The sequence below is a fragment of the Anser cygnoides genome, chromosome 2, assembly GCF_040182565.1.
Source record: "Anser cygnoides isolate HZ-2024a breed goose chromosome 2, Taihu_goose_T2T_genome, whole genome shotgun sequence".
NCBI lineage: Eukaryota > Metazoa > Chordata > Aves > Anseriformes > Anatidae > Anser > Anser cygnoides.
In genome coordinates this window covers 140,074,927-140,100,437 of record NC_089874.1, presented here as the reverse complement: position 1 = coordinate 140,100,437, position 25,511 = coordinate 140,074,927, and the positions used below count along the sequence as shown (strand labels likewise).

Below are 25,511 nucleotides of genomic sequence, written 5' to 3'. Positions count from 1 at the left end.
GGGTCTTGTCCCACCAGCAGAACATCACCTCCTTCCCCTTGCTGTACTGACATTGTTTTTTAATTATGTAGTCCTTCAGCTGTGAATATTCATAAACTAGAAATAGAAGTGCCTGCCCGCCTCTGGGATTAATTCTTCACCATGCATCTATGGAGGGTGCGAAACACAGGTGCAATACTTGCTGGACGAAGGCTGAGGGATGGATTAATGCTTTTTTTTTTTTTTCCTAGCTTAAATTACAAATGAAAATGTAGAGGTTATTCTGGTTGGGAAAATGCTCATTCTTCAAATGCCAGTGAGCTGACTGTGGCTCTAGAAAGATTTTCTGAGCTTTGTGAATGAGTAATGAGGACAGAAAGAAAGATAGACAGAAGGCGTACTTTAAAAGAAAGACTTTTCTGCCAGTGAAATGCATGTGACGAGTGCAAGTAAAAACACCTGAAGGTGAGATTGCTCCCTATGAAAAATTTTATATCAAAAGCAAATATAGGTCATTCCACTGGAAGAGGAGAGCGAACACGTTAGTCACAGAAGTCCTTTGTGAAATAATTGGCTTTACTGCTTTCTGCTTTACTCTATGTAAAATCTTTTATCTGGACTGAGGAGCGACCTGGGCTCAGGCAGACACGTTAACCCGTGTCTCTTCAGCTTAAAAAGTAGATTCTCCCATCGGATCTGCCCTCCTGTCCCAGCACAACCTGCTCTTTCCCTTGAAGCCCACGCTAGCTGTCAGACGTCAGGACTACCGGCGTAACTCACCAGGCCATAGTCTCCTGCCTGCTACTCATTCAGTAGCACACAAGGGGCTAGCATTCATGCCCAGAGAGAGAAAAGAGAGTTTGAGCGACGTGAAGGTGTAGGTGCTGCTCAGTCCTGCAGTTCATAAGCTGAACTGGGTAAATTTGCAGACTTTTGCTGAGAAAGATTGAAGGGGATGCGAAGCAACCATGGTGTCATCTACTGCAGAAACCTCATGCATGACTTTACCCTAATTTAAATGACATCCATGTGAGGAACGGTGCTGTCTTTGATTTACTGAGGTGGGCAAACATAAAAAAGCTCCTCAGAGCTTCCAGTAATGCTCTGCTTCATGTGGATGCTGTCCCCGGGCTGAGGAACATCTCACAAGGGAAGCCGCAGGAGATGTGGTGTCCAGTGCTGCATGGTGCAGGCCACACATTGACCTCTGCAGATAAAAAAAATGTGGAGTAGCTGCTCGTTCAGGAAGAGTTATTCCTCTGCAGAGGACCAGGTGGGGACGCAGGGGGTGTGCAGTGGGGTAACAGAGGAGGGCGGCCCTGCTGGTGTAGGCCGGGAGGAGCTGTGGTTTCCATACCATCCTGACATCTCAGGCCTCTCCTGACTCCAGGTGCTGGTCTCTCACCCTTCAGGTTCTCAGAACATCAGATGTGGTTGGAGCTGAAAAAAAACCAAACAAACAAGTTTAAAAAAAAAGTTGTCTTTTGCATGTCTTTGCCACTGCTGATGTAGAGCACAGCACTGCTAATGTTCATCTTTCGCCACGTTGCCAGTTCACATCGGCATGCCACATTTTTCTTTCTGAGCTGTGTGACTCCATGCTGCCTTCCCAGAGCTTGTGCTGATTTTCTGGTCTTATCCTACTGCGCAGACCTCTGATTTAGACCCATCCTTGCTTGCTTAATGTTGGCAGCCCTAAAAGGCTGGCCCAGGTTTTTGAGCAACACATTCATTCTCATGCACGCACTGCACTGAACTTTCCAAGCCATCCCTTTAAAAACTCGCCCTGCAGAGCAAGGACAAGTGGCCAGAGATGAGGAAACCTTCAATCCTCTGTTTCCTCCTCCCGCTCCTCTTTAAGTCAATATCAGAAGGGAAATGGGCCAAAGCTTGAAGCTTTTAATGTGAATGAGGCACTTTGATATTGCTGGCAAGGGAGCCGATCGGACAAGCTTCGCTATTCTTAATTCTGGAAAACAACGGAGCAGTATGGTATCACACCCTGCCTCAGGCGAGGCCAGCTCAGATCAAGCAGGAAACCAAATGTTGATGTTTCAGAGATTTCTTAGCTCTGAGGTACTCTAACACACTGAAATGGTTGTGCCCCAGAAATGGGATTCAATGCGCTCGCTATTTTCTCACACTGCTTGAACACCCACGAGGGGTTCCCATGAATGCCTGCCTGCAAGCAGGCAGGGGGTTGCTGATGCCATAATTATCTTGAAATGGCTGCATTGCTTTTTTTATTGGATTAGCATTAAAAGCCCAAATATGAGCTTTCTGTGGGATGCTTCTGTGTAATTAGATGCTAGAAGACATGTAAATGTATATCTGCCGGGGCAGGAGCTAACTCAATCCGTCATTTATAAGCAAGCAACAGGGTCGCTTTGTTGTCCCGGGATTGCACAGTGTCACCAAGCGAGCCCTAAGCTGGGTCTTGGGGCTGCCAGTGAGCACAGGTCCATTTAGGGTCACTTATGACAGGGGCTGAACACAGGATAAATACCCATCTGACAAAAGCCATGTTTGAAAATATGTTTATTGTGTCAGATTTCATGAGCAGTAGCTATTTCTCCATTCAAGCTGAATGATAGCATTCAGCTTGCACACTTACTCATCCTGACAGCTAACAAGATAAACATGTCAGCGTGTGATTTGCCAAATATTTTCCCGTGGAATTCAGGCAGGAGTTGCCAAAGGAGCTGGCTTTTGGCAGGGGATCGCTGCACTCCAGCATACACACACGCAGCATGCATGGCAAGCAAAACACGCACCACCAAATCCACTAGGGATGTTTTCCTGGTGCACTTCGACTCTGCCCACCATGGCACTCTCCTGACCCATTATAAAGCTCCAGAAATCCTGATTTTGCTGCACAGAAAAATTGCACGGGGAAGATCTGCTGTTCCTGCAGGTTTAGCAGGTGCCAGGAGCTGGACAATGTTCATTATACCTTGGCAGCAGAGGCTTCAAAGGGCAGCGCTGGCAAGTCCCGAATTGGCTTTGCCTTTCATTGCAGGGCAGTTCTTCCCGGAGACTGAGCTGGCGACCTTTATCAGAGCGAGTTTTATTTACAGATTGGGAAATGGCAGAATGTCCTTTAAGATGAAAGAAATCAAAACACAAGAGAAAAGAAAGATTTTGCAGGAGCAAAAGCTCTGACAGGAGATCTGTTTGGAGAAGTCTGTATAAACAGACCTGTTGGGCTGATATCTCATATTTTAGCCACAGCTCGTTGGAGCCTTTAGGTTGATAATGAAGGGACTTTTAGGCTTTGGACTCCCCAGTGCATCTGTCTTTTAATAATAATGCAGCTATTTCCTCACACACTTTCAGCTGACTACAGTGCACTTGTCCCATCCGCTTGGTTTTGTGTTCCCTCTCTGCTCTGTTACCAGCACGTAACACTCACTGCCTCAGTATTTTTTACCTTGAAGATGCTCAGAAGTGTTTTGCAGCCTCCTGGCCTCTTCCAGGTGTCTATTCCCACCTATGAATGAAGACTGATTCCTCCATTGCTAATAAGAGCCTTTGCGTGAAGAACAGAAACATCTCACAGCACAAGGCATGCCAGGGAGCCAACCAGGACCTTGACAGCCCGGCTCATTGCCCCAAATCCCCTTTGCAGCCCAAGCTGTGCCCTAGGTCTCCAACCTGGAAGCTGGGCACTGCAATGCTGCAGTTCCCAGTGAAACCCAGGGGAAGGGCCCACTGCTCTCCCCAGCCAGCGTTGGGGATGCTCAGGAGAGCAGGCTCCCCTCCTCCGCATCCCTCAGGATGTCAGCATGAGGCTAGTGGCAAAAGCTGAGAGGGCTCCAGAAAAGCCCAGGAAAAGGTGTGATATAAGGAGACCTCTTTCTGTACCTGGCTGTGCTAGAGCAAGAGGTTCTCCTCTCCTGAGCCGCCTCCTATAGACAGCACTGGGCTGGTGGGAAAGCCCCTGACTTTCCCTTTCATGCCATACCCTCACAGCAACTCGCTATGTTTTAAGCCGAATCTACTGCACCAAAACTTTTACTTAAAGATATTTAAGTAGCAGCACACAACTCTGTGTTATACCAAGGGTAACAAGGGTAAATTATGATTCACTTAAAGCTCAACTCTTCTCAAGATGCAAATCTCCTATAAGTGCTGCTGCTGGTCAACAACGGATCCACCTTTCAGGCAACCCACAGACATGGAGCCATCCATATTAGTCACGTAACAGTGAAGGTTCCTGCCATCCTATAAACACGAAATAAAGACAGTTTGCATTTCTACAAATTCTACATGACTTGAGCCTGATAACTCAACTGGGAGGTGTCCCCCATTAAGGCAGACAGGAATTCAGGTCAACCAGTTGCCCGTGGCCACGCAGGAGAGAATGGAGCAGAGGTGAACAGGGGATTCCTGGCCACCAGGCTGAGCTCTCCACCTATGTCTCCCTCCACCTCCAATGGACCATCCATACTGAGAAAATATCAGATATCTGGGTGCTAAAGTGCTGGGTGAAATAAGAATGTGGGCAGTCCATAAGGATCTCCTATTTCCCAGTGCTAGTTAGTTTGGTTTTGCTTAGCTTGCTTCTGAAATACTTCATCAGCACTTTAGTGGAAGGCACTTTTCAAAAGAACTCACCCCCCGCTGCACTTGTGACAGTCCTAAAAAGAAACACTGCTCTGATTCCTTGCTTGTACGGCTTCCCTCCAACCCATGCTGTGTCCCACCCATCAGCTCAAGTTCTTGCCACCCTACCCCAAAGCCACGTCCCCACCCTGACCCGTCTTTGCTGTGGCTGCACAGTAAGAATGCCCCTGCAGTGTCCCAGAGGCCAAACCCAACACATTGTCTTCACCGTGCTCTTGAGGGTATCGTGACAGAATCTGCCCTTTTGGCTTTCCCTTTGCAGACTGCCTGCAGGAAACATGCTCCCTCCACTACCACATGGATGCCCAGGTGATGTTCCCTCCACAGAAGTGATGTGTGAGCTACTACACTGTGGTCACAGCTACAAATCAGAAGATGCCAGAATTGGCTGGCTCAGCAAGGCTACCCACCATCTTCTGGTTTTGACTGATTTGCCAGAAGACAACATATGAAAAGACTGCAGCAACAGCTAGGTTTGCTCATGGACCATTCTTCTGGCTGTACGGCATCTCTGACTCTTATTTCTCCATCCTGGCCTCACCTCCCCATTTCTCGGACCAACTTAAAGACTGATAAACCACAGTGATGTGCATGTGTGCAGGCCCATGCAACAAGAAAAATGTTGTCTTATCTCAAAATAAGGTACTGGTTAGCCTGGTCTTCAGTCCGTATTTGAAATCTAGTTCAGAATATGTGGTTTCATCTCCAAACACCACATTTGCTCCTCTCTGTTGGACAGAATGGCCTCTGTGGGTAGCAGTACTTTTTTGGATAGTGGACATACCCTTGCTCTACGGGCCTCCTTTTCCAGCCCTCCTGTTTCTGACCACTGGTGGTCATGATGGGGAGAGAGAGGTTTCTCCCATCTCCTCCCGGGTGCTGGCTAGAGCAGAGTGAAGACTAAAGCTTAAGCATTGTCTTTGTCCATAAGACCTTCAGGTTGTGCTTCTGCTGCATCCAGTTGAAACCAAAGCTCCGAGGGATGACTGAGCCCCTCAGGCCCTGTCTTGGACCAGCCATAAGGCCAACCGCAGCAGAAAACTGTCACAAGCCCAGGAACTCAAACAATGGAAACATATTGGAATATAGGCAAAGGCAGCAGACTTCCCTGCAGGCTCTATGGTGTGTTTTTAGATGTGGATCTTGGATTTGGGGGCAGGTTTGGGGCTTGCTGGTGCCTGGAAGGGTCAACATGGGCACATCACACACTCACTTGGGTATGGTCTGGCTGAGGCCTTTAGGAACGATCCCCCTTCATGAATTTCTTCTGCTCCAGTGTTTCTCTACAAGGCATCCACATCTCAGAGCAGCTGAAGGCTCTGCCTCTGCTGGTGGTGGTGGGACCAGCCCTTTAGGGACAGAGAGATTGTGACCAGTTCCTCTGCAGAGGACGGGAAGGCAGCTTGTGTCCCTTCCCTGTGTCTTCCATAGGATAAATCAACACTCTGGCTTTTCCTTTGATCCACTGGTATTTCTGAAGGAATTTACACGGCCTTTAATGTGGGCTGTTAAACAGCAAAGGGTTATGAACGGAGGCCACACTTTACCAGAAATCAATAAGTTGCAATGGAAATACTCTGTGCTGTGTGCAAAGGGCCCAGACTGTCAGAAAAAACAGCCTTGAATTGTTTTGTGCCAGCATGGGCTTGGTCCGAGCAGGGGGTAGAGACATTCAGCTCCAGGACAGTGCAGAGGGCTGCTTGATCAGAGAGGGACCCTCAGGGAGAGAAGGGAGGGAAAGAAGAGGAGTGGCTGTATTTTGGGACCCAGTATTTCAACTGGTCATCACAGATGATGAACTGGATATTGGGCAAAGGTAATAGGAATAGCCTGAAGTTTGTGACTGCTCCAGCTCTGAAGAATCAGCAATACGCTCAGACTCCACGCGGCTGGGAGAGGCAGGCAGAGATGCAGCTGGTAATTACAGACTGCAAACAGGCAGCACGAGATGACGAACAGGGAAAAGTTTAGCCTATCATGTAGCAACTCAAATCACAGCTCTAAATATGACTGAAATCCAGCTTAAAATGCAGAGATTTGCTGCAACTCTAAGTCCACCTGTGTTTAATCTGTTGTATTATATTTATAATTTCACCATAGCATAATTTAATGCTAGGCTGTGTTTTGGTATTTCAAGATACTGTCAAAAGGTTGAGCTGAATAAAGGGAAAAAGAAACAAACAGATAGGGGACAATTTCAAAGAAACATAACATCCAAAAACACCACAAACCAATATACATAAAAAAGAATTTTGAAAATGATTTTGTAAGTTTTCTCCTGAACTCATTAGAATAGATAATATCTGAGGAGTCTTACCTTTGAACTTTCCCTTCTATATCCTCATTGTTTGAAAAGTTGGTGAGAGGGGAATAAGACCTCAGAATCTCATAGCCCAGAGACCTACTCTGCCATTTGCAAAGGAGAAGAAAGATCCCCATGAATGAAGAAAAAATGAAGGAATAAAAACCATTTAAGTCTCAAATCTGGAAATACCTAAGTGATTATTTGTGATGATTCTCTTTCCTTCCCAAACTTCAGAAGGAAATGAATTCTTTCCATAAATGTCACTCCTTCTTTGGGGAAAAAAGAAGATGATTCATGCAGAAAATTTCCACCAGGTCCAGTTGTAACATCTTTGCTATTTTAAGTGGCATGTAATCAAACCGCATTCTTATATCCATTTATAGATACTTATGTCATAAAAAAATGCAACCTTGAACTCAGCCATTCACATACAAGAATATGAGTTGATATCAGGTTAATTTATTTTACATCATCTTGTAGGAATATTTCATTAACAGAGATGATTAAAAAAGTAATGTCTTGACAAATAAAAAGGAAATCAGTTGTGGAGATCCTGCTGAAATTACATACTGAAAATGTTTCATATGGATGTAAAGTAATACAGCCCAGGAAGAGAAGATGATGAAGCTCTACAATGCATGAAAATGGAGCTATTTTGCAGGAAAGGCATTCCACAGCAATTTCTCTTTATAGGCATGTACTGTGCAAGCCAGGAAGTACACACTGTGAAGCTTGCACTGCAATTTCTTTCCCACCCATCGTTCCCCAAACAGTGTTCAAATCAATGGCATTTCAGATTTCTAATCAGTATTCTTTGTGCAACTACTTAGAAACAAAGCAAACAAACAAACAAAAGCAACAACAACAAAACGTTAAAAAAAATAATCATAAAAACTAACAAAACAACCATCACCACCAAAACTGTTAGTGGATGTTTTAATGTATGTTTAATTATAGAGTTGCAGTTTTAAATCCCAGGGCCTGATGCTAAGGTTGGACTGTGCTCCCATTGAAGTTAATGAAATGTTTGTCTAAGTAAAAAAAAACAGGGAGGCTAGAAGCAAATTGGAAACTTAGCTGAGATCGTATCTGGCTATTCACAGGTATGGCCAATAGTATATGCAATCTGTATAAGGGCTTGCCTTATACAGCAAGTACACAAAACACAGGTCCAGTATGATCATTTGAGTTTAAAAGTTTTTCCCTTGCTTACAGAACTTCAGCGCCGCTAGGACTGGATTTTCTGTATGGCATTTACCTGCACATACACAGACTTACTGTGCTAGAGATCTCTAAGTTTTAATGGTGACTCATAGGTATCTAAATTAATTATTGCTTATCATAATAATTAGGACCTGCAGGCCTACTCTAATTTTGAATGCAGGTGTGGGAAGGAGATGAAAGTTTATTGTTTCAAATTATTTTATTTTTCAGTGCATTATGGTAGGAGAGATTTGAAAAGACAGGAAGACTGGGTCAATTCAGCTGAGGTTTTTGTTACACTCCCTAATGCGATTAATATGTTAGTGCTGTGAAAAACAAACGACAACAACAAATGCTGTCAGAAATTCCTGGAACAAAATTATTGTCTGTAACATGGTCCTAGCTGATCAGTGCATGCATAGAATCATAGAAGCACAGACCCACAGAATGGTTTGGGTTGGAAGGGACCTTAAAGCCCACCCAGTTCCAGCCCCCTGCCATGGGCAGGGACACCTCCCACCAGCCCAGGTTGCCCAAAGCCCCATCCAGCCTGGCCTTGAGAACCTCCAGGGATGGGGCATTCTGTGGGCAACCTGTGCCAGTGCCTCATCACCCTTACAATGAAGAATCTATTTATTATATGTAATCTAACTCTCCCCTCTTCTAGTTTAAAGCCATTGCCCCTTGCCCTATCCCTACACCCCCTGACAGAGTCCCTCCCCAGCTTTCCTGCAGGTCCCCTTTAGGCACTGGAAGGCCGCTGTAAGGTCTCTCTGGAGCCTTCTCTTCTCCAAGCTGAACAACCCCAGCTCCCTCAGCCTGTCTGCATAGGAGAGGTGCCCAGCCCCTTGGTCATCTTCATGGCCTCCTCAGGACTCTCTCCAACAGATCCATGTCCTTGTGCTGGGGGCCCGAGAGCTGAACGCAGGCTCCAGGTGGGGTCTCACAAGAGCAGAGCAGAGGGGGACAATCACCTCCCTCACCCTGCTGGCCACGCTGCTTTTAGTGCAGCCCAGGATACGGTTGGCTTTCTGGGCTGCAAGCACACATTGCTGGCTCATGTTGAGCTTCTCATCCGCCACCACCCCCAGGTCCTTCTCCTCAGGGCTGCCCTCAACCCATTCCCCACCCACCCTGTATTTGTGCTTGGGATTGCCCTGGCCCAGATGCAGGACCTCACACTTGGCCTTGTTGAACCTCAGGAGGCTCACACAGGCCCACCTCTCAGGCCTGCCCAGGTCCCTCTGGATGGCAGCCCTTCCCTCCTGCATGTCGACCACACCACACAGCTTGGTGTCATGGACAAACTTGCTGAGGGTGCACTCAATTTCTCTGTCCATGTCACCAACAAAGATGTTAAATTACGCTGCTCCCATGATGTGATGCATCGCAGTCATACCCACTTCCAGAGCATACAAAAAGAAATTTGGAGTTTGCGATGAGAACGTGGGCTCTTGGCAGGTGACTGGATAAAGGCTCACAGCCTCTGTTTTCTTCCGGAAAGTTCTATTGCTGTGGAAAACTTCTCTGCAGGTGGAAGAACTGCCCTCTCTCCTTCACCAGCATCCTTCATTTCCGGGATTCGACCTACGCCCAAGACAGAGGACACTTCTTGACCTCAGCCCAGCAAAACGAGCAGCCTGGGCTCTCCCCAGCTGGGAATCCTTTCCCAGGGCAGCCATGGGCACTCCTGACAGGGAAATAAACCATCGGCAGTCAAACAAAAGCATCCATTCTGAACTCCAAATCCCAAACACTAGGCCTTAACACACTACAGATCCATTTACTTAATTATAACTAATACTACTTGTTCCTTCTTTAAAGAATTCAACATTCATTTGGGAGTCACCACCTACATTCACGTGCATATGTAAAATGTCACATCTTCTAGGGATCTCCAATAAGATCTGCCTTTATTTCCAACCACTGCACAGGCCAAAATTTTCCAGCATGTTCAGTTACTTCTCAGATTAATTATTTACTTGAGAATCATGATTAGGAGCTGATAATGCAATATTTCTTAGATGATCCAGTGAGATGTGGGCCTCCTGCTGTGAAGAACAGAAAAGCTGCATGAAAGGGTCTGCTCTATTCCTTCTCCAAAGGACTGCAGAAGAAACTGGAAGAAGTCAAATTTCTGTGATTTCTACAGCATCTGCTACGAGCAAGTAAAATAAAAATGAAAGATCAAGGACTTATTTTTATTAAACACAGCCAATCACCTTGCACTGCAGCCTGGTTTTCACTTGGATGTCCATTATATCTCTGACACAAGAAAAAGTCAAATGCAGAAGGCAGAAGGAAAATCCTCTCCTTCTCATCTGTATATGAAAATAACAACAACAACAACAAAAACACAAATGTAGTGTGGGTGCAGCTGAGCTCAGGGATGCTGCTGAAGGCTCTGTGTGGTGCATAGCTTCTTCCTGCTCGTATGGGGAGGAATGAAGACCCTGGCTCTATTTATCTGCAAAGCAGGAGTCTGTAGCTTGGGGAATTACATGAACTAGACAAATAAACTCTGTTCTGGCTCTTCTTTTATGCTTCTTTTCACAATGCCTCTCCCTACTACTTTCCTCTTCCAAGAACTTCTTGGTATATTTTCTACACTGCCTTTTACACATGGAAAAAAGTTTACTAGGCCAATCAAAGCAGCTGCTGCCTACATTCAGCTAACTCCTTCCTATACGTAAATAAATAAAAGGGTAGACCTACTCTCATGTTCTTACAAAAAAAAATAAGTAAAAAAACACTTTTTTTTTTTTTAAAATGCATTTAAATTAAACCAACCTGTGCAATTAATAACTTCTAGAACTGCACGGTCTGATTTTTGTCAGGCTTTACCTCCCTCCATATAGGTACCAGTGACTTTAAGTCAGGAATGTGTCTCTAAATATCTTCCTTGTGCATCTAATAAGCTTTAGCACAGGATAGAAAACATGATAGTCTTTGCAATATGCATTTGCAAGCAAGATCTGTATTTTATGTTTAATACACCTGATATAAGAACACTCCACATCTTACAGCATCATCTAACAAACAGAGGGCACTTTTGTACTTTGCTGTATATTTCATTAACATTGAAACTGCTAACATTCCCTTTACCAGTGTTGGAAAGGAAGCAATGCCAAGGAATATCTTTCAGACTACAAACGGGTAGACTGGGATGGTGGCTGTGCCTCACCCACTGGTCTGTCACCGTGCTGACACGGGTTATCTCAGGACTTGTGGAAAGACCCACTGCTGTTCCTACACCTCCATGTGGAGCCAAAGCAGCTGCTCGCCTATTGGGAAAACAAATCCCATGGCCAGAAGCCAGCAAACTCCTATTCTCCAGCCCTGGTGTCTTACAGCTGTAGCCTGTTTCAGAAACTGCACAGGCGATGGTAGCCCTCACTTGTGGTCCTTCCAAAGGACCAGGAGCCAATGCCAGGGACCGTTTGGGATTGCTTCAGGGCTGGCCAGCCAAAGGCACCATTAACCTACAATTGCTTCTCAAGTAAGTAGAAAATCTTGGGTAAACATGGATTTCAGTTACAAATGGCTGCTTCCAGCCATTCAGCTGGAAGGGTCAGCCGATACCACTAAATGGATACAGTTCACTCAGATATTGATTTTGGAGATATTAGTGTGATCTTGCACCACTTTCTACAACTCTGTGTAAGGGTAGGCATTACAGTACATTAGTGCAAGATGACTGTGGAGAAGGCCCAGCAGCTGAGGTGTTTGAATTTGGCAGTGAGTGGAGCTAGCCTGGCTCTGTGCATTCAAGATCTGCAACTGGCTTTACTAAAATGTCAGCTCTAAATACTCCATAAAATACATTATAGGTTCTCCTCGACAAAACCCAAAATCACAATGATTGTAACTGGCTTTGTGCCTTCTAATTTTTTTATCAGGTTTCCCAAATCTCCTCTGTTTTTACACAGAACTAGGTCTATATATAGCAACAACCTAAATTCACTGAGGAACTTACTTTTTCCACCACATCTTCACCATGAAGCCAAGAGAAACAGCAGTTTTATAACTGAGTTTCCTTTGAGAGTATGGGGTTTCTTCAGACTTGAGACTCAGAGGAAAATACAGCACAGAAAGCTGTGCTCAGTGTCCAACTTCGTGGAAGTTCCCTCAGTCTGAGGAGCAACACATGCCAGTCACTGGCTTGCAAGCTGTAACGCTGATCCTTTCTGAGCCCTAGTGCCATGCCAAATCTAAGTCCCAGCAGGGAGCACTTGTTTATATTCAAGTCTCAAGGGACAGGCTTTCCTCTGGTTGTTTTCATAGACTCACAGACTCACAGAATGGTTTGGGTTGGAAGGGACCTTAAAGCCCACCCAGCTCCACCCCCCTGCCATGGGCAGGGACACCTCCCACCAGCCCAGGTTGCCCAAAGCCCCATCCAGCCTGGCCTTGAGCACGTCCAGGGATGGGGCATCCACAGCTTCTCTGGGCAACTTCTCTGTGTTTTTTATTTATTTACTTATTTATTTATTTATTTATTTTTTATTGTTTCCCCAAAGACACAGTCAGGATTAAAGGGATGTTCGCTGCCTATCACCATCCAAACCCAAAGGAAGCAACATGGAAAAAAAAATGAAAAAAAAAAAAACTCTAAAAATTAAATTTCAAGAGCTTTTCTAGTTGTAATGAGACTTTTCTACATTGCACCAGAACACCACGAAGCTGCACCAGTACATGACAGTTAATACAAGTGCCCAGAAAGCACCACTGGAAGATGGGGATGGAGAGGAGTCTCTTGATGTAAACAACTTGAACCACAGAGACTGCCTGGGTTTGAGGGTAAATAGGTAGCTGTGCGAATGAAGAAAGAAAAATATTTTAAAGTCTTAAAATATAGCTGGGTTTTGTTTTTGTTGCATTAAAATCTTGTTTGCTTTGAGGTCTTGTTGGGCTTCGTAGCTAGGTCTAGGAGGTGGGGAGAGGTGGGAAATAAAAGACTTTAAGCGACACAATGAAAAACAGTATACAGCACTCACGGCAGGGCTGGCCTTTGTGCCAGCAACAGTCTTTTCATTTCACACAGCACAAAGGAAGATAGCAGCGAGTTTTCTCAAAACAAAACAAAACTCCGTCTATCTCTCTGCAGCCAGTCAAGAAGAGAATGCAACTTTTTGTGAAATGTTGCCAAAATGATACAGCCACCTTGAGGGAATGATTTTCAGTTTCTCGTGAAAGCTCTTGTTTTGCACAAATTAGACTGTTGTAACACTTTGCTTCGCAGAAGTTTTGATCTTTTACCTCAGACGCAAAGTGCCCAGGATGCAAATGGTTGAATTCTTGCAAGCACCCTAGCTTGCATTATATTACTCCTGTCTTAATGACTTTACGTCGGCTCCCAGGAAAGTCATGTATTGATTCTGAAGTTCTCTTCATTAACTGCCATTAAGAAACTTTCAGAGGACATGCTACATCATAGCTCTCTGATCTTCTTTCTATTTATTAACCACACTATTCTTTAAAATGCAAATCAGCTGACTATTTAATTTGACCTGAATTATGAATCCTTAAAACACGAAAGAGAGATTTGCTGTAAGATACATCATCAGAAAAATTCAGTAGTGAGAAAATGTGCACCTTCCTTTTATCTCCCACAACCACACCTTTCTCCTGCTGCAAAACGTGTCACTTCAACTGTGCAGTATATTTTGCTTCACCCATGATCAAAAATGTGCAATCATTTTTTTCTTTCTAAAGATTAAAGTGTAAAAACAATCTTTGATGCACTCTTATTCCTGTTGTTTACACTGAAGTATTAGATAGCAACCTACAGTCCTACCTAAAGCCCTTTGGGGGGAAGGGATGCAAGTCTGGACATTTCAGAGTCTCCTCTATAATGACAGGTGAGCCAGAAATGCCCTTTGGATTTCGCAAGCCTGCTCTGGATGTGTTATTGAGATATTGAATTTTTAGTGACATACTGAAGGCAAATAGCACAGTGATATGACGGCCGAAGAGCACTGCCCCCATGATCCATGCAGCAGTTTTCCTTCCACCTGTTATCCTCCTGCTGCTGCTGAAATCCCACGAAGGCAGCTGACCTCAGAGAGCTGGAGAAGCAGCAAAACAGTTGGGCTTTTCTCCCTTTCTTCCTTCAATTAAGAATCACTGCATGCAATATAAATAAATCATCAACATCTGCAGTCACACAAACTCCATTTTCTCCTAGATGACAAATCAAAGGGCAGATTTTTTATGCCTGAAGATTGTGCAAGCACATTGACCACCAGTGTTATCCCACTGGTCAGTTACAAGCTCCAAGAAGTTTGCAGAGGAGATTCGCTGCAAAGAAAACTTGCTCAGGGGAAATAGTGGGAAGCCCATCAATTCCAAACTTTAAAGTAAACCTTGACAAAAGACTCAGAACTGACTGCATGAAACAATCCTCTGTGAAAGGAAAAAGAAAGATGAAAAGCCCTGCTACAGCAATATTACACACTGCAGTTTCCAACCACAACTTCGTACAAGAGTTCTGGCACCAAGGGTTGTTGTTTCCAATTTCCCTTGAACCAGAATCCTAATAAAAGTGCACCGAGATCAGCTGATTTTCACCTACTTGGGTGATGAACAGTAACGAACCCATCACTTGTACACTTCTTCCTTCCAGCTGGCTTAGGTCTGCTTAAAGCTGCTTTAAACTTCCAAGCCTGCCATCAGCCAGCCCAAGTCTTGGTCCTATAACAACATCTGAGGCAACTGGAGTGTTTCCTGGATTCAAACTTCTAACTTCTTATGTAGTTGCACTAAAAGTAGGCATTTTGGTCTTCAGTTTCCTCTTTATTTTTTCCAGCTCACGGAACAGTTGAGTGCCTCAGGTACGATAGTGCTATGTTACTGTACGTGGGCGCATTACAAATTTCTCATCTTCCCACTTGCACTTCTTGGCATTTTACTTTATACATCCCATTTCCCTAAAGATGTCGAGGTATTTTTCCACACTAAATGCAAGACATAAATACGGTGTTCATTCCTTCTCTTTGTCATGTGGCATTAAATTGGTTTCGGTGGTCCTTGCTGGCAAACTGATGTGGTTTCTGAAATCTGGAGCCTGACTCCAGTTAGAGGGGAGCAGCATCTCAGATCCATTGTACGTAATTGCTGGTTCGACTTTATTCCCCAAAACATTTGGATTACCTGACTGCCTGCAGGAGGAATAAATTCTCCTCATGCTGCTTTGTTTTTTGGCTGTGTGAATTGTGAATATGCGCATTGCTAGTGACACAAATTGAAATTGACTTTTAATGAAAGCATTTGGAAAAAAGTATTTGAAGCCGTGAAGTCGTTTTGAATTTTAGTTTCACCTAAAGTACAAAGAGCAGTTTTATATAACTAAGTTCTGTTGTAATTTCCTTTAGCAAAGTGATGCAGTTAATACCACGTATCAAATCTGGAGGCAGGGGTTGGCAGGTGAAAAAGCAAGTAATTGATGTATTCAGGAGCTTGAAAACAGAGTTATCAGTAAACAGTCTTCTTAAGCCACTGGCATTACTTCAAATTCTCACTTTAATTTATACCCTGAGAAGCCTTCAGTGTCATTAATTGTATCTACTAAGGAAATGGAAAGGAAAGTAAAAGAATTTGTAATAAAACTGAACATAGAGGGAAATCCTCTGACATTTCACTAACTTGTAATACTTTATGAGGGATGACTCCTAATTATTTGTACTGAAGGCTCCGTAACCACCATGAACAGAAGCAGCATATGTAAGCTTTGTGTGGATTTTTGTCCAGAATAACGCAGAAGGGTGGAACCTAACTCTCATTTTTGGAAACAGCCAAACAACCAACACTTCAATTTTGGAATACATTCCCTCTTTACAGGCTCACGGTATTACTACGCATGATGATTTTTGTACTAAACGTTTCTATTTTTTCCTCTTGATGCTACTTTCTTGAAGTCTCTGCTCAGGTCTTTGAAGGGAAAGGTCTACAATTTCACATGCAGAGGATCCAATTTTTTAACCAACAGAAAACACTCCACAACTCCAAGGTTTCATCTGTTTTGAGGTCAAAAAAACCCACAAAATTCTGGTATGTTTTCCATTCCAAACTATGAATCAGTCACAGTGAAGTCAGGCCACAATGGTATTTAGATTCTAGCCAAGCTGTTATTGTTTAGTTGCAAAGTTAACTCACCTATGGACCGTAATTACGTGATGCCAAAACCTCAGCTGCTTTCGGGTTATGACCAAAGATAAAGGATTCCTCATTTGAACAAACAGTGTTCCGTGCTTTTGATAGCATCCAGTCTAGGAAATAGACCTTTTTTGGTTTTATTTTTCACAGATTAAATCCACACAGGAGACGTACCTGTAGGGTGTGCCAAGACCACCCAGCAAGATGGTTACCGAGTCAGGATTAGGGCTTGGGAGTTCCTGCTTTATTGTCCTATGTTAAAACCACCAGACTGAGCTGATCCGAAGGAAAAAAAGTGGCCAGAAAGCAGATTTTTACCGCATGGCAGTAAATTTGGAGCTTGTTAGAATGCTGGGGATTAATGGCAACAGAAGGATTTTTGTAGAAATCACAATAACTTTGGGAAAACTGCTTTCCCTGCTACAGTGCAGAACACCCAATACCATCTGTGCACATTTGCAAATATTTTAAAAGAAATTCCTACTGACGTGACCAATGCTTATCTGAAGCTTCTATCTTCATTTCTTCATATTTTTAGTCAGTGTAAATCAAAAGAACTCTGGGAATTCTTCCTACAGCTATTTTATACTGTGCTGATTTTTTTTTCTTTTTTTTTTTTTTTTTTCTACAGAGGAATCTAAAATTGATAAGTTAAAAAAAAAACAGGTCTTAATTTCATTTTGCTATTTTACAACTAACAGAGATCTCCGAAAGCTTTAGCCGGTCACTATAACATTTCTGCAGATAGTGCAAAACTCCAAAACTTCTGTTTTAAAGGATCATAAACACCGTGCAATAAACAACGTTAGTACATTTGCAACCCCTCTGATGTTTGCCAAATCCTGATGTCTTGTATAATCTCACACCTCAAACAGATTTAGAAGTACTGCAGCAGCAACTCGACTAACCATGGCAGAAACACAGAGCAGTAAGGTTTTCCCCATCCATCACGTCACAGATGAGGATGGGAGGGATAAAGTTTTCGTTGACACCTAATAAAGCACACACAGCAAATGTTTACTCAGTTCTTCTGCTTTGAAGATACCGTCAAGCACTCCACTGACAGCCATTCCTGTTCCTGCTTGTTTAGACACAGGCCTGAAACGCAGAGATACGGAACATGAAAAGTATTCGACTTCAGTGATTTCACAGTGTGATGACAATGTCATATATTACAAATCCATTGCGAATCCAAGTTTAAAACACATACAAGTGCTGCAGTTTGAACTATAATTCAGGCTATTTGTGAGGAAAAAAAAAAAAAAGAGCCTGTGACCCCAAGCTCTTCCTGAACTTCAACCATTTGGAGTGGAAAATAAATAAATAAATAAATTTTCACCTACACACAGTCACCAAGCATGAAAACTCTCCTCCCATTTCAGTGCCATGGATGCAACAGCCCTCTGCACCCAGGGGCTGAGCGGGGTCTCTGTGGTGATCCCGCATTAGCTGTGTGGAAGGAGCTTGGGGTCAATCAATCTTCAGTTCTCTTTTCTCTACGTGAGGCCTGGGGTGATCGCCCTTACCATGGGATATGGGGCAACCACCCAGGCTGACACGAGTGGCTGAGCTACCAACGGCTGGTTTATTATTTATAACACAAAGACCCGGTGTCGGGCACAGCTGTATCACTCTTTTCTTGCAGAACATTCCCAGCAAATGCCTGTGGTCCTCACCCCATAAATTCAAGCTTCCACAGTACTTATAGCCAGGAATATAGCACACGCAGTGTGTTATCAAACACGTAGGGGATGGAGAAATCTGGAACCACCCAGCCTCCTGCGGAGCAGCCCCTGCTGATACCAACACGCACTGCTGGGAGTTTGATCGACAGACAAGTAGACGCAGATTTGCTCTAATTTGTCCTTTGAGTTCAAGTGAATGCTCAGTGTGACATATCTGAAAGAAGATTTTAATCAAAAGCCTAGACTTCCTTCTATCAAGTCCAGTCCCTTCTATCAACTTGCCAAATGAATCCTCTATAATTAGAAATTTATGTCTCTTAATAGTCTCATTTTTACAACGTTGATAGGTTGCTGTTTAATGCATATGGTACTTACACAGAGTTTACTGAAATATTTGATCTTATACCTACGGAAACACTACTCTTTATGAGATGAACAAAGACAGGTTTCAGCAACTTCACATGCCAAGAACTAAGGTCAGCTTTTAAACAAGCTAAAGGTATTTGTACATAAAAATGCATTTTCATCATTTTATGAAGAACTAACAAGACAAAATTTTAAGGTAATTAATTCTGCTGCTCATACTTATCCTTCCAATGAGCTTCCCTTACAGCCAAAAGGACCCCTGCATGGAGGGAGAGTAATATTAAAGCCAGGCTCCGTTCCCAGCAGAGCTATATCCTGTTTACCATGCCAAAAAGGGCATATAGGAATTCACAACTAGTGTGCATTTGCTTCTCGACATTTCATGGTCGAGGTTCAGGCTACATTATAAAGACTTAAAATAAATACTGTGCAGAGCTCAGCATTGAGAATCACTGCTGAAGAGAAGCATGCACTTCCCTATAGATATTTATAGCCTTCTCTGCTTCTACGAGGAGCAATTTGGAGGGGTAGAGCAGTCAACATTTTATTTCCATTCAGAAACTATGCAGTGATTTATGCTTGTTAAACTCTGCATGGTTAAATGTCCCATGACTCGCTTTCTAGTAATTCCTTTTATTAAACTCAACTTACTGATGAGCTAAAGCTTGATAACAGGCACAGAAACAACAGCATGGCAATTTTATTTAAAAATGTAGATATTTTGTTATCTGCTTTTGAGCAATCATTAGCCTCTCTACATTGTATATGATACTAAAAGCCTTGATACTTTTCTGTCCTAGTGATAGAAATTTAAAGCAAAATCAAACATGACAACTTGAACTATAAAAGAAACAGGAAAGTTGCTTTTAAGTACAGGCAATAAGACACAAATTCTCTGCAGCTGTATCACTGACATAATACACCCAGAAAAGGCAGCGGTAGAGATGATTTAGGGTAAGTAAAATATTGAATAATCATATTCACAAAACTGAAGTCAAAAAATTCCAGAAATTATAACACAAGTCACAAAGAACCGCAGTGAAATCACATTTTAAAGACTCCTAAATATACAGTCCATTCACAAGACTTTTTGTATTTACCAAGATGCATGCAAGTACTTTTATCTCAGCTCCAACTAAGACTAAAGAATATAGTTGCCACTCTCTTAATCCAGATTTTTATTTTATTGTATTTTTTTGGTAAATTCTGCAGGTAAGATATATACTTCGATAAAAAGCAGAAATGAAGATGTAACCTTCAGGATAAGAAAGCTTTCCTGTATTATGCATAGAGAGGGAAAGGGGTGTTGCTATGTTTGAATAGCTTTTAAGGTTCATATAAAGGGTGTAGACCTCCTTATCTTCCTTCCAGAAGTTAGTAAGTTTTTCAGATGATGGAAAACATAAAAATGACTTTCTCATCTCTTTCTCTTGAATTTGTGTACTGACTCAAAAACATCATTTTTGCACAAAATTTTACACCTCAGCTTCAAAATGATCTCAGTATAAAAAGAGAGTGACATCTCATTTACAGGCAGTACGCTTTGGGCAATGTAGGAACTTCTGTACCCTAAACTTAGCTTTAGGACTGACTGGCTGTGCGGTTTTGGGGTAAAAAATATAAATGACTTACTCTCTTTTCCCATTAAAAAAGGCTTCCCACAATAATACTGAAAAATCACCAGTAGTCTGCGGTGACTGGGAAAGAGACTTGGTCCGTGTGTGACAGTGCACAACTGTGAAATGAAATATATAAATAGCGCTATGTGTGTAATGGACACACACACAATTGTCCCACGTCCCTCCTGGATGCAAAGTGCCATTGCTTTAAAACAGATACACGTAACGACCACTTTCTATTTCGAAATACCATTATCAGGAATGTTTCTTATTGTTTGTCATGACAAATAGCAGATGCAAATAGCAATGCAAAAGAAAATAATACAAGTAATGCATATGCAAATAGTAACTCCTAAAACACACACATTTTACAGATGAATTCTCATGTGGCTAAACATCCCTTATGTCTTATTCTTGTCTTCCAATGGGAGCTCAACTCTGCTACGAACTTGCATTTCACATGCATCGTGAATTTTAATACTGGGTTGTTAATTCAGGCTACCCCAAGCATGAGAGAATAGGACAAACATCACTGCCACCACTGACCACTGAATCTGAGGCAGGTTCAGGTAGTGCTTCTCTGCTCACCCAGCACAGCAGAGTAAAAACCAGTACCTGAAGCCATCGTCCCTGCCTCTGTGTTATCTTGCTCTAATTTTTGTGGTCTCTCCTCTGGAGCTTCCCTCTTTAGTTTCCATACAAAGCTCTGCCTGCCAGTACCGTAGCCAGTGATAAGGGCAAGTGGTGGCCCTGATGGAGCTCTCACCAATGTGCTCTTCAGAGTCATCTCAACTGTACCTTGCAGTTCTTGAGCCCCGAGGCATAAAATGTGCAGATTTTCTCAGTCAGTCAGTCACTCCTAGTGTCCATATCACTGTACAGACACTGAGAAAGACAGAGTGAAAGACCAAAAAGCCTTGGAAAAGAAAAATGTAACATAAATAAAGGAGGCTGGTCTGTCCTGAAGTGAAATCAAACTGCGAGCCAAAAACAGAGCTGGATATTAAGCTGTCACGGAGGTCCCCGCTCCAAGGGCAAAGCAGATTAATAAGAAAGGAGGTGCCTTAAGGCCTCCATCAGGTGCTAGCCGAATGTATTTATGAAACAACTGTGATTACGTATCACAGTTCTGTAGCTGGCCAAACCTTCATACAAAGGGGCTGCAACTTCCAGAAGTAACTGCACAAAATATTACTCCTTTCTATCATACATGATCCGGCTCTCATATCATTTAGTTGAAAAGAGAAGAAACAAATTCAAGAAGCTTCTCTTCCAGAAAGTCTTGAATTTTCCCATTCGAGGGTAAGCTGCGATGCATGCATCATTAATTTCTATGCAGAAAACATTGTTCACTTCAACCAGCGATTAGTGGTAACATTTCTATCCTGTGCAGTGATGAGATTTTTATGCTAATCATTACACAGCAGTAAATTAATCATTTGGGCACATTTAGATGGTATGTATATTTCATGAGACAGATATAGATATCAAGATCAGCTTGATATTTACTCATGGTAAATGGAAGTGTCTCAAATTGTCATGGGGGAAGCATACTAACTAAATATGCAGCCAGAGATGTTTGCAGTGTAAAAGCAGAAGAACAGCTTCATCTCTTGGCCCAAAGAAATAACTCCCTTCCTTTGGTTTTAATTATTTTAAGAGAGTAAAACTCTTGTGGGATCATATAAAACTAAATCATTCAAAGAGTGGCAGTGAAATTCCAATAATGTCTTGACACACAAAGGACAAAAGCAGCAAATTTGTTCCCAATCCTATAATTTTTCTTTTATTACTGGCAAAATTACCTATGTTACTTTATGCAGTATTGAAAAGAGACTTTTCATCAGCATTTGTGCTATAGTCTGGTCGGGTAAATGAATTATGTATCTGACTCGTCCCTCTGTAACTGTGTCTGAAAGCTTTGAGTTGTAGCAGAAAGGAAGCCTACCCAGGGGCCTCCCTTCTTCTCACCAGATGCAAGAGATTTGTAATACCTTCAGGAAAATGTTTATTTGAAATTTAAATTTTTTGACACATATTTAAATACTACTGCTCTTTTTTCAGCTCTAAGCTCACAGACCTTTGCAGGCAAAAAGCAATCTAGTCCAAAGCTGACAACATTTTATTTTATCAGTGGGAAACATACACATGGTCTCTTTATCTTAGAACGACGTCAAAATACTTACCAAAAGCACAAATTTATGACAGGTGACCCTGACAATGATATACACATAATATTCTCAACTACTATTTTCTCAACTGAAGTAAGACAACCAGGTTACTCAAAGATGAGAGGTGGCGTACAAGTGGAAGGGAAAATTATGTTGGTAGACCTGTATCACTTAAGAAGTTCTTTGAATTGAAAATTGATCAACTTATATATGTTTAATTGCCATAAATTGATACAGCAGAATTGCTTCACTGAGCAGGAATAATGATGAGCCATTGCACAGCAGGTACAAAAACCCACTGGGAAAGGAAAGAAATTTATTAACATCTCTCCATTTATGGAAATTTTTGAACAGGCAAGGTTATCAGGAGAGCGCTGTGAACAGCCAAAAGTTAAGATCTGAGAACTACTGCAGATCAGACCAAATAGAAGAGGTGAATCAAAAAGACCATGTCTTATTTTAATCAAAACCAGATTTTATAAGGAAAAAAAAAATATTTCTGAAAAATCAAATCCAGAAATAAAAGTTATTATATATATATAAAATGTATATATATGTATATAATACACATATATTTTATATATAAAAGTTAATTTCAGTTAATATAAAAATAAGATTGTAATCTTGATTCTTGATATATATATATATATTTTTTTTTTCAAAATGTGCTCTGCAAGTATTCTATCCTGAACTACGTATCTGAAGTTGCTGTGAAGGTTAAATTTTCTTTGGGGGCACTATGGTTTTAATTTTTATGGCCTATCTATCTTATTTAACCTATGAGCCAACAAGCACGTCTTGGGATGTATTTTGGAGTCAACGTGCATACAGCATCATTGTTCTTCGCTCCAGAGAGCACTCCTGATTCCAAAGATGCTCTGCCTGACTTAAGGCAATTAAGGATTTCCTTCACCAATGGAGAAAAACACAAATAAACCCTGTTTTCAGGTGAGCACAGGTGAAGACTTGTAACAATAAATTTAACTTCACTGAAAACCCTTCTGAACCTCTGACGTAGACAGCAGCATACCTTGAGGAAAAAGGATGCAGAAGAGAGTTGATGTATTCTATGAAGGTCAAAAGGCTGGATTCAGAGACAGTTGAGGGCATGTCAGCAGTGAGCATCACTAGCTTTGCTCTTGCCAAACAAGTAAGGAAAAATGAACACACACACACACACGACATGCCTTGAAAGCATAGGACATTTTTGCCAACTTTATTTCAATACTGTTTCTTCAAAAAGAAATAGCAGAGTATCTCAGGCAGCTTTTATGTTCCTGAAATGATCTGGAGGGAAAATTGAAATATTTAATAAATGTGATGTAAAACCACTATTAGGGGGTTTATCATGGTAAACAGGTATCACAGTTATTAATTCCATAAAAATGAATGGCCCATCACTAAGCTATTGCTCAGCTACAGAACTGATCAACAGCACATGAGATTGCCTGCCATTTGGTTTAATACTCTGTGTTGTTTGTTACATCCGTTGTTTTGCATTGATTATATTGCAGCAGTTAGTCACATCAGCAAGTCTACTTGTTGTAAAATTTAAAACCACAAACAAGCACCATGTCACAAAGAAATGAGAAGAAATCATATGCTCTAAAATGTTCCCCAACACCAGTCTTTATCTGCTTTACAGAAACTTCCAAAACTCTGAATATAAAACATCTTTCAGCAGGAAGGCAAAACAAACAAAACAAAGCAAAAACAAAGCAAAACCAAACCAACCAAACTAACAAAGAAAACAACAACAAACCAAACCAAACCAAACAAAACCAAACCACAGGGTAGTATATAATAATCAAATTCCCAGGTTCACTCCTCCTTAAAAGTGCTCATGTACCAGCGTCCTCTTGCCTAAATTCCAGCAGGGAAGAGCATCCCAGCAAAGAGACAGGGGTAGCTCTGTGAATGGCTTCAGCAGCATGAACCAAAATCTGCTCTTACACTTCATTTGGACATCAGCTGGCAAGTAGTGAAGGTCACAAATCACAGCTGTGATGGCTGTCTCTGAAACAACATGGCATTTCAGAGAAAAACTGCCACACACAATTCTCTGCATGTCACTACTGTGAGTTTTCCATCAGAAAGAAAAGGACAGGCACAGATTTCCATGGGGAGGTGACCAAAGAAACACAGGAGCTGCTGCTGTCTGGAGAGCTGGAAATCCCGTTATTGACTTTCTATCCTCTAGGTCCTGCTTTATCCGAGTCTTGCATGAAGCAACCTTTATTAAGATTCAGCAGTAGGGGCTGACTGAGCTATCTAAAGCCATACCATTTTACCAGTTTGACAATTAACTGACCATTTTACTATATATTACCATTAGAACAGCTAAGGTGGCATCCCTGCGCATAGCAGGGAAGGGCTGGAACTAGATCATCTTCCAAGATCCCTTCCAACCCAAGCCATTTAATGATTCTATGATTAATTTGTCCTAGAGCCTGAAAAATACAGTATTGCCTTAAAAGAGTAAGTAGAAAAGGCTGTTTTGATAATAGAATATCATATGAATGCACAGATTGAAAGGCAGAAAATTAACTCATAAACATGTTCACTAACTCAATACAATAATTATTCTGATGCAATGAATTTATTTCCTTACATTTTTTCCTGCTGCACAGGATCAGTTTGTATAGAAATGAATATTTTACTATGACAGAGAGGTATCATACTTTCATCGAAAATTTAAAAAGCACTTAAATAAATTTGAATGGAAAATCACAAATGGAAAACATTAAAACAGCAAAAAGAATCAGGAATGTGTAAAGGAGTATGTAACTTTGAGGGAAACAGATACAATAATGTGCAAAATCAGGGTGAAAAAAAGGAATTTCCTACAGCTGTAGACCACATGCATTAGTGGACTCACAACCTTTACTGAAGAACAGAAATCTTATTTCTTGCTGTTTTATTACCTTGGCAACATCTCTTCCATGTCAGCAATTACATAGGAGACAACAGTCCAAACAGCAGCACAGAGATTCATCTGGTTTGGATCCTGAACTGTCATCGTGTCCCCTTGAGAATGATGAAACCAGAAGTATTTACTGAGGTCATCACGCAAGCTGGCACCTATGGAGAAAAATGGGCAATATTCCATTATAGGAACACAAATATTTAAAGAGGAATATAAACTTGAATCCATTCCTGCACTGTTTATTATTGAATCCACATGCAACTGTATAAAGTTCCATATAATAACTGTGCGGAGCCATGGCATGTGCCATTTGTAGGTTTTAGGTTAATTGACTTGAGGGAGCACGAGGCAGCAAAAATTCACACCGGGGAAAAGCTGCACTTCCCTGAGAGGCTTGTTTCCTCAGTAACAGTACACATCCATTTTCCTCTACGATTACCAGAGTCCAACCAGGAAAATCCATGCAATAACCCCCAC

The 25,511-nt window shown here is 42.1% G+C and overlaps 1 protein-coding gene across 8 annotated transcripts in view; it reads right to left on the bottom strand.

Moving 5' to 3' along the window:
• Window positions 1-276: 276 nt before the first annotated feature.
• Window positions 277-25,511, bottom strand: part of CPQ (carboxypeptidase Q) — a 185,281-nt gene continuing 160,046 nt past the window's right edge. For 2 of the 8 annotated variants that reach the window (XM_066990614.1, XM_013179961.3), the window contains exon 7: window positions 23,293-25,189. In XM_066990614.1, the coding sequence (XP_066846715.1) occupies window positions 25,124-25,189 (66 nt within the window). In that variant the 3' untranslated portion in view covers window positions 23,293-25,123. Of the gene's footprint in view, window positions 1,420-8,852; window positions 9,804-17,010; window positions 17,366-23,292; window positions 25,190-25,511 lie in introns of those variants that run through there. The other 6 variants (XR_010828728.1, XM_013179960.3, XM_013179957.3 and 3 more) reach the window with 6 other exon arrangements.